Source organism: Oncorhynchus gorbuscha, linkage group LG25 (assembly GCF_021184085.1).
Source record: "Oncorhynchus gorbuscha isolate QuinsamMale2020 ecotype Even-year linkage group LG25, OgorEven_v1.0, whole genome shotgun sequence".
Taxonomy (NCBI): domain Eukaryota; kingdom Metazoa; phylum Chordata; class Actinopteri; order Salmoniformes; family Salmonidae; genus Oncorhynchus; species Oncorhynchus gorbuscha.
This window is the reverse complement of record NC_060197.1, coordinates 7255952-7265828: the sequence shown is the minus strand read 5'-3', so window position 1 is coordinate 7265828 and position 9877 is coordinate 7255952. Positions and strand designations below refer to the sequence as shown.

The 9877-nt window shown below is 42.3% G+C and overlaps 1 protein-coding gene and 1 pseudogene across 1 annotated transcript; one reads left to right on the top strand and one right to left on the bottom strand.

Moving 5' to 3' along the window:
• Positions 1 to 1576: 1576 nt before the first annotated feature.
• LOC124013562 lies at positions 1577 to 5619 on the top strand (annotated as a pseudogene).
• On the bottom strand, positions 4758 to 9672 carry ada2b (adenosine deaminase 2b). Its single transcript, XM_046329294.1, has 10 exons — positions 9544 to 9672; positions 8526 to 8916; positions 8186 to 8405; positions 7845 to 8055; positions 7564 to 7691; positions 7354 to 7444; positions 7085 to 7193; positions 6773 to 6930; positions 6363 to 6565; positions 4758 to 6117 (listed from the first exon to the last, which is right to left on the bottom strand). Exons 2-10 carry the CDS (start codon positions 8899 to 8901, stop codon positions 6018 to 6020), a joined length of 1596 nt encoding a protein of 531 aa, XP_046185250.1. The 5' UTR covers positions 8902 to 8916; positions 9544 to 9672; the 3' UTR covers positions 4758 to 6017.
• Between the last annotated feature and the right edge of the window lie 205 nt (positions 9673 to 9877).

The following is a 9877-nucleotide window of genomic DNA, read 5'->3' as shown; positions in this document are numbered from 1 at the left end:
GCTGCTCGGTCTGTGAATGGTGGATGATTCTGTAACGAAGTTCGAAGTTCATCTGTTGAATGAAGAGAGTCAGACCGAAATGCAGCGTGTAGGTTACTCATGACTTTAATGAAGATAAATGCGGTACATGAAATAACTGAAGAAGAAAACAACAAACGGAACGTGAACTAATTACAGCCTATCTGGTGACTAACACAGAGACAGGTACAATCACCCACAAAATACAACACTCAGGCTACCTAAATACGGTTCCCAATCCGAGACAACGAGAAACACCTGACTCCAATTGGGAATCGCCTCAGGCAGCCAAGCCTAACTAAACACACCCCTAATCATACACAATCCCAATTAATACAAACACCAATACGAAATACAACATATAAACCCATGTCACACCCTGGCCTACCCAAACATATAACAAAAACACAAGATACAATGACCAAGGCGTGACAACAGTGCTGATTTTTATTGAATCAATGGGAATTAGTTATATTATTACAGGTGCTGACAGACAACGTGGCATTTACCTAGTTTGAGATGGCGCAAACCTCCAGGCCCCCTTTCCCTTCTCTTTCATCCGCTTCAATGCCCACCTGGTCTGCACAAGTATGTATGTTTGATGTATCTCATTATAACCTAGTTTATCATTGTTGATATATTTTTCAGAACTAAAGGCTATGAAGTTACAAGGAACACGTTCATGGGCCTAAGACAAATATAAAGCACTGTTTGCTTCAGTGCATGTTTCCTCTGAAAAGCCCTGTGTTTTACACATTTACACATAATTTTGCCAATTATCATATTGACCAAAACTCCAGGACCAGGGACAGTGAGTGATTGACAGCAAGGAGAGGTCCACTGATGTAGGGGGGGAGAGTGACGAGAAACTCACACCCACTGAGTGCCAGCCAGGTATGATGCACCTCACTTGTAGTGGGAATATTTAAGATGACAAAGGTTCATATTTAAATTAGAGGGCTCAACAAAAATGTTAGTATATTTGGAGTTTGTGATATACATGTGATTTCCAGTGTTCTGTTTGTAACACTTGGGTTGATGGTCACTAGACTAGAGGCTGTATGTTATGGATTAAACTCATAACTGCTGATAAGGTTGACGCCAGACTGGAGGTACAAGGACAGAGGATACACTGATTATTACTATATTGTGTGAAACAATGTGATTCTGTAGCTGCTGACAAAGTCACTGCCTTCTGATTTGACTTCCTACAAGCCTATCGGGCTGGTGTTTACAGAACATTTGTACGCTGATTAGGATATAAGGGTGTTCTCAGAGAAGGCCAGTTAGACATTTTCTGTGCTTCTACCCTGGATGTTTCTCCCTGTTGCAAATTGTAATAAACAAAATATATTTTTGATTGACTATCTGCAACTGCTCTTCTCTTTTGTTCACTTGAAAATGTCTTACATCACCCCTCCCTCCTTTCAGGCGAGCCTGGATCTCAGTGAGAGAGTGAGAGAGGAAGGCTATCCTGTCTGTATCCCCAGGCTGAGCACTCACACGCAGAGGGATGATGAGGCTAGGCTGGGTTCGAGGGCTGGCCCCGTTGTTGGCCATGGCTGCTGGAATACTCTACATCACATCCATTAAGTGGGAGGTTCATTCTCATGGGGAGAGACTGCAGGGGGCCCATCAGAATGAATCGGCCAGGGACCAGGACATTCTCAAGAGGCTGGAGAAGATGGAGGCTCACATCGAGAAGCTGGGTGAGTCTCAGTATCCTTCATTTAACTGTGACTTACCTGGAAGGGAATTGGCAGTAGCTCTGTCCACGTACTGTACCTGGACTGCAGTCTGCCACTGTTCTAGATAGTAGGGCAGATTTAGAGGGGAGGATTTGAGAACACATTAGAATCTAGACTAAACCAACATGTAGAGTTGATCCAAGAAAAAGTTATTTCACACTTGACAGTGATGATTATAGAAGGGAATCTGTTCTCAATTAAATAAAGAGTTTAATAAACAGATAAAGGGTTAGATCAAATCAAACAAATATGGCCCATAATCATTTTAGAATGTTCTTTAATCCTGTATACTGTTGATTGTTGCACAACATTTGTTACATTTTTCTATCGACGTCTGTGTGCCAAAGTTTTCCGCAATGTTTACTTTTACAGTTATGTCAAGGTAATCCTCCAAGGCAGATCAAGTCTTATTAATCAACTTTGAAAAAGCTAATGCAAACAGTGCAAATAAGTTCATGCTTTGTTTGTACAGTATCAAAAGGAGTGACTCATGTGGCTCAACTAGTCACCTATATTTAATTGATTTGGCAGCCTTAAACAATATGAATTATTCAGTAATAACCAATTAATTTATGTTTGATGAGCAGCTGCCATGTTTGTCCACAGTGAAGTCAATCAACAATGGGATCAGTCTGAAAGAGGGGCAGGCTGTGAAGGCTCCTGAGGTCAAGAAGGAGAGGAAGGTGGTGAAGAAGTTGTACCCCAACTCAGCTCTGTTTACAAGCTGGGGTGATGAGCTCTCAGAGGAGGAGCAGAAAGAGGCAGAGGGGCTGTTTCAGATGTATGGATACAATGCCTTCCTGATACTCGCGATCCTAAGTAAATCATTTTCCTCATCCCTCCACCACCTCTACACAGCAAATTATGTCTAACTCAAAACTTCTGAATTCTAACCACAGTCTGTTGCATCTGAGGTCATCAGAGGTCAATTCCATCTCCAGCACTTTTAATGCAGTTTGACAAATGACATTGAAATGTACTAACTTTAAGAGTGAAGCAGCAGCTTTGGTGAAGTGAATCAATTATATGAGGTGGCCCAAATGTGTTTGTTGTGCCTGTTAGGTGTGCTAAGCACCAGTATCCCCATGACCTGCCCACCATCAGCGTGGTGTTGATCTACTTGGACGAGGCCCTGTCAATCATCAAGAGAGCTGTCCGCAGCATCATAGACAAGACCCCCCAACGCCTGCTCAAAGACATTATACTGGTGGATGACCACAGCTCCAATGGTTTGCCTAATTGGTCTCTTCTCACCTCTTAGAAACATTTCAAGGTATATTTGGTAACATATAGATTGAACGTAGGTGTGGCTTTCAACTTTTGTTATGTACCACCGATTTGCAAGCTTCTGCTTTCACAGAGGATCTAAAGGAGAAGTTGGATGCCTACATCAGCTTCATCCATGAAGAGCGTCCCGGCCTGGTGAAGAGAGTGAGACACTCAGAGCAGCTCGGTCTCACACAGGCCCGCCTCTCAGGGTGGAGGGAAGCTGAAGGAGATGTGGTGGCCATCTTGGATGCCCACATAGAGGTCCATGCGGAATGGTAGTCTAAATGAAATATCTCAGTGAGACGTTTTGAATCCCCCCTCAACATGGTGTTTTGACTCTGTGTTTGTGTGAACAGGGCGGAGCCTCTGTTAGCTCGGATAAAGGAGGACCGCACGTTGGTGTTGACACCGGTGTTTGACAAAGTCCATTTCGATGACTTGACAGTCACACGTTATGGGCCTGCTGCAGACACCTTTGACTGGGCCCTGTGGTGTATGTACGAGCCCTTCAAACCTGAGTGGTATGCCTTGAAAGACGAGTCACAGCCAGGAAAGTGAGTTGGTTGTGATTTCATCATAGGATGATAGTCCAGTTTCACAAATCTGTTTGAATAGATGATAAGGAAAGCACAGCATTGGGAGGAAAATCATACCTAATATTTACACCTGGATTATTATTTTGCGTTATATATTCATTAAATTAATGTCACTTCTCCCAATGTGGAAATGACCATGATTTGTACTGTATGTTTGTCAGGAGCCCCTCCATTATGGGCATACTAGTGGTTGATCGCCTGTTCTTTGGGGAAATTGGTTCTCTGGATGGTGGTATGAAGATCTATGGAGGGGAAAATGTTGAACTGGGTATCCGGGTAAGCCCCTCTGCTACAGTTTCTAAATGAATGTTTGAAATCAAAGCAGACTTGTGTTTGCAGAATTACTTTTTGTTCTTGAGTCATTCATTTTGAACAAACCAATCTACATCCAACATCCAGACACTTCAGTTCATATCTATAAACTCTTCCTTCTCTCTTGGTGTTTGGTGTGTCGAGGTGTGGCTATGTGGTGGAAGTGTCGAGGTCATACCTTGTTCTAAAATAGCCCACATCGAGAGGGCCCATAAACCCTATCTCCCCGACCTGAGCATTACAATGAAGAGGAATGCTCTGAGAGTGGCTGAGGTCTGGATGGATGACTACAAACAGAATGTCAACATCGCCTGGAACATCCCACTGAAGGTACACTCTAAGAAAAAGGGTTCCAAAATATAGAATAACAATCGTCACTGTTATTGCAGCTTGAAAGAAGACTAGAATTAGAATTAGCACTTAGTTTACAAGTTTACATTATTCAATGCCACAATAAGGATATTGAAGTATGATCTATGTAAATATCTGGAGGGTAAAAAAAAGTATGTGGATAATAGGTGGATTGCTCACATGGCCTGTGTTTCTGATTTAGAAATCTTCTTTCTCACCACAGGATCACGGCATAGACATTGGGGATGTTTCAGAGAGGAAGAAGTTGAGAAAGAGGCTGAACTGCAAACCCTTCCAGTGGTATCTGGATAATGTGTATCCCATGTTAGACCCCCTGGGTGACTTGCTTGGTTATGGAGCTGTGAGTGATGCTGAAACATGTATCATTGTTCTTCACACAGACACACACACACAGTCCACTCTGCTGTTCTATTATATACTATTATTTCAACTACGCGACCAAGACACTACCCACCTTTTATTTGTAAATACATTCATACTTGACATAACACATTCATTATCTATACTGTATGTATATACACTGTACCAGGATGATAATCTGCACTTTTATAACTGTTTAATCTCTGTCCATAAAATCAACAGCTGGTCAATGACCAGAAGACGGATCTCTGTATAGATCAAGGCCCATTTCCGGGGAACACACCTATTTTATATGGATGCCATTATTATGGTCCTCAGGTTTGTACAATCATTGCTTAGTATCTTAGAATTTAACTACATGTATAATATGGTTCATACCATGGCAGACTTGGGATTCAATCCATGCCACAATGCAAAGTACTGTCAATACCACAGACTCAGAAAAGCCTAAATATCTATCCTCTCTGTCCAGAACTGTTATTATCGAGCCAGTAGGGAGATCTACATTGGAGGCATTAGGTCTCATAAGTACGACAGTAATCGCTGTCTGGTGGACACTGGCACTCGAACCCCAGGACTGTATGAGTGCAAGGTGGCCCAGCAGAAGGGATTCCACATGCTCTGGGACTTCCAACAGGTGGGTATTACAACACTCTGTAAATAGGAAAATGTATACTAATAAGCATATTGAAACACAGTGAATTTCAAAGGCAACATGCACAAAACCATGGCTAAAAGAACTGTAATTTACATTTGAGTGTTTTTTATTGTGGGATGCTGTACAGTAGAATGTTTGTTGTATTTTACAGGGAAAAGCCATCCAGAACAGACAGACAAAGAGATGTCTGGAGATTGCCCCAGGGGAGGACACCTACTACCAGCTCATCATTCAGGAGTGTAGTGGGCAGCACTGGAACATACAGAATCTGATTAAAGACTTCTGATACACAGAGACAGTTAGGCCTACTGTACCAGAGACAATACAGCGGGACTATAGGAGTTATTATCAACTGGTAATTACCACTTTCCCACTTTGTTATGAACACATCATTATCATCATGCTTTGAAAAGCTAGTGGTCAGCAGTGAGATGACTGTGTAATCTTCGTGATCTGTTGGTTGTACATAGCTTCATGTGAAATGCTATTGAGCTGTGTTCTCCTTGGTCCTGAATGTAAATGCAAACAAAGAATAAACATGATTCCTGTATTTTCCACTCATTTGTGGTTTGTTATTGATTCACTGTAGATTTTCACCAGAGGGTCATAGAATATATGTCTGCATTGACATCATATAGAGCTGAGTTGATATTGTGGCTTTGAAGAAGTCCCGTCCTCGACTGCTCAGGGATTACTGTATGAGTTCTCAGAGATGAATTTATCCCACGTCCTCTGCCACATGGCCAGCCCTCTCTCCTTCAACTGTGATGGCAGTGAGCTATATCTATGATAGAGTCGTGGTTACTAGGACATATAACTACAACTTTGTCAAACATACTTTTCATGACTACAAATTAAGCAGTTGGTCATCTCTGAACCCAATCACCCATACGCTAGCTAGCTATGTTAACGGTCATGAGAGATGAAACACTTATTATCTAGAGCAAACAGAGGTAATACCATAAAGATACATGAAAGGTACATGAAATACTATTACATTTAAATTCTCGAAACAACTCTTGACCTCACCTTATGGAGTTGATGGCCAGCTCCTTGAGAGTGCCCAGGTTAGCCCTCAAGCCACCGATCCCCACAAACACCTCATAGAAGTCATAGGAAAGCCCAGTGGTCCCAAACAGGGACGGATCATCAGAGCTGACCACCATGGGGTGGCCCTCAGACATCAGCACAGCTGCAGGGTGGTTCCTTAGGTCAGACACCAGCTTCAACACCTGGTCATAGACACACATAGTGATTCAGGGACGTCAACACTCATTTAACTCAATGGACTAATGACAACTGACACAGAGATATCTAGAGTTACAGTTAAGACTACTTACTTTATTGTCATCCATCTGAAATACCCTACAGTGTTGCTTTTTTATTTAACCAATGGGAATTAGTTGAACTATGATGAGTACTGACAATATGGCATTTACCTGGTTTGAGATGGGGCATACTTCCACGGCCACGTTTCTATTCCTGGAGAGCTCCTTTGCCAGTGGGTGGTGTGCCAAGGCATACCCATGCCCAATACGTGTGGTGTTGAACAGTAGGGCATCCAGAATGTTTTCATCCACTTCAGTGCCCTCGTGGTCTGCGCAAGTATGAATGCGTACACACACACACATACACACACATACACACACACATTATACTATAAGTGCATCACAATAATGTGTACATGTATATACCGTGGATTTGTTTTTGTTAATTACACAATTGTTTTAAATCAATCATCCTATGCTTACCAGTCTCTCCTGCATGAAAGAAGTATGGCAGCGTGACTCCAAGCTCTGCAGGTAGAGATAAGGCCTCCCTGAAGAACCAGAGAGGTCTTCCCCTGTCCTCCCTGCCAACCTAAAACCACAAAAGAACAGTTTATTTTGCAATGTGTGTCGAATAGATGTAATGTAATAAATAATTATGTCAATGTGTTAAGTCATGAAATTGTTTGTGTATTTATTTTCAGTAATGAGTGGGCATAATGATTGGTTCTACCCCTCAAGATAATTCTTACCAGGTCGAATCCTGCAACAAACTCTGGGAAATCCTTCTGCATCTGAATGGCCTCTTTTACAGCTGCTTTAACATCAGACACACTTAGAAGCCTAAGGTGCACACAAGGGCAGTGCCAATCATTCTATTGTTTCCATTGCAACAGGCAAGCACAATCAAGCACAGATAGAGTGTCCGAAATGATTATAAATAGTATTTGTCTGTACTGTACCTATGGACGGAAATGATGAGTCGAGCTCCCAGAAAGCCAGGGTGTTCAGCCACAAACTGTTGAGTGACTTCCTGATAAGTCCTCAGGGACCAGGCTTTATCATGGGTGCTTCCATCCAGCTCATATGTCTGCAGGATGTGAAGAATAAAAACAGGCAAAACACATCACCAAAAACCCTTGGGGGGAAAAAAAATCGAGGTATCTAATATAGCCAAGGTAACATGTAATTCCAGCTCACTACATTGCCCAATATACTTTTGATTAAGGCCCACAGTACTAACTCTTGATAGTCCAGTTCTTAGTTCCAGGTACATGATGTTGTCATGAAACAGCTGTTCTAAGCCCTTGTAGAGAAAGTCTTTAAACACAGGAGCGTAGGTGACCAGCCCAGCTATGGACACGAATGCCATCTCAAACCTCTCCCACACTGCATCCTGGCTCGGGTAGGTAGTGTCTGGATCCTCAGTGAACAGAGTGAGGTTCTGCATCAAGCTGGAAAAAACATCCAAAAAGACAATAAACTACCCTTCCATGAATAAGAAAGTTGTCTTTTTGCTGCTACATGTGTTAATTCAAAGACACCTTATTTGAATTGCTTGGCTCTAATGATATAGTGGAATACCTGTAGTCAAAGTCTGTAGGATCCACCATGTTGGCTCTCAAGGTCTTCAACAGTTGCCAGTAGAGGCAGTCCCAGGTAGGGAAGGGCCGGCGACTAGAGAAGACAAACCGTACAGACCTGCCCCATGTGAAGCAGATGTAACAATGGGGCCTGTATGTGATGTTCTTCACCAGCCAATCAACACTCACCAGGGATGAGCTGTGGATGTGGAGAGCTGCCCCTGTGACCCAGTATCGAGAATGTACTAAATGCAGTTAAATTGATGGTAAACATATTTATAAGGTGAGCCTAGGTGATCCTCAGCTGCACTAGGGCAGTGGGACTGTATTACTTGTCTTACCCTTGGGCATCCTTTGCAGCAGGCTAAAGATGGGACTCTTATGGATGAGGGGCCGTGCCTTGAAGAAGTGAAAGGCAGGAGGGAACTGGGCCGCAGCCATCTCTTGTTCTTTTAGCTTGCGAAGGTGTGCGTCGAGCCGCTGTTCTGCACCTGTCAGATGCACACGACCCCCTATCTGTCTGGAGGCCTCCTGGTGCATCATCGTCTCCCTCTGACGGGGGTCAGGGGTCCCGCCGCATACCGTCACACAGCACACCACAGCTGCCAACTGGAGGGTGATGGTATACCTCCCTCTAGAGGGCAAAACCACCTTGTTCTGCAGTGTCATTGGAGGTTGGAAGAACCAGCTGTGGATATCCTTCTTGAGGCCACTCATTCAACTGAATACTAGCTTTAATTCAACAATGAACAAAGAGTTTTTCAGAGATTGTAATTAAGAACACAAGGTACTATTACTGCAAACATATGCAACTAGAGAAAAGGGTGCCGACGGGTAGGGCTGCCATGCTTCAAGCTCTTAGGAAACTTAGTAATTTGCTTTTTTACGTATAATTTATTACATTATTAGCCCAGGACTTTTTTTGTGTTATTACATACAGCCGGGAAGAACTTTTGGATGTCAGAGCGGCGGTAACTCACCAGCATTACAACCAGGAATACGAGTCACTTTAATAACGTTTACATATTTTGCATTACTCATCTCATATGTATATATGGTATTCTATCCTTTTCTACTGTATCTTAATCTATGCCGCTCAGACATTGATCCTCCAAATATTTATACGTTCCTTCAATTTAGATTGTGTGTATTGTTAGATGTTACTGCACTGTTGGAGCTGGAAACACAAGTATTTCACCCGCAATAACATCTGCTATACACATGTATGTGACAAATAAAATTGGATTTCTAAGAACAATGAAACACAGCCCTGAACAGGAATGTTGAGATAATCATACAATTTGAATCAGACAATTGAATTCAAGCAAAGTTTACATTAATAAAATAAAGCATACTTACAAATGAAAAGCAACAGAAGCAAAGAATTCTACCCTTTTTCTTATTCACTTTTTCCTTCTCAAGTGTGCAAACCTTTCTCAATAAACTACCCCAGTACTATGCTATTTAGTCTGACTTGACGGGCTCACAATACCATTGTGTTATACCCACTTAGTTAATGGCTGTTGCTAGTCAGAAGAATGCAGCCCAAAAATGTAACATGTCATGAGACTCTCTGGAGGGGCCATGGATGATTCAATTTAATAAATAACAAGAGACTATAGAGCAACTCCTTTGTCAGACAAAAAAATGCATTGTATTACGATACGATAAGAGAAAAATGTGTAGGTCAAAA

Excerpts from the sequence above, each read along its gene's own strand:
- ada2b (XM_046329294.1), bottom strand. The coding sequence starts at position 8,901 with ATGAGTGGCCTCAAGAAGGATATCCACAGCTGGTTCTTCCAACCTCCA. Across the intron at positions 8,406-8,525 it reads GCTGCAAAGGATGCCCAAGG|GGGCAGCTCTCCACATCCAC; the intron begins GTAAGACAAGTA and ends ACTGGGTCACAG. Across the intron at positions 6,931-7,084 it reads CTTTCATGCAGGAGAGACTG|ACCACGAGGGCACTGAAGTG; the intron begins GTAAGCATAGGA and ends ATACTTGCGCAG.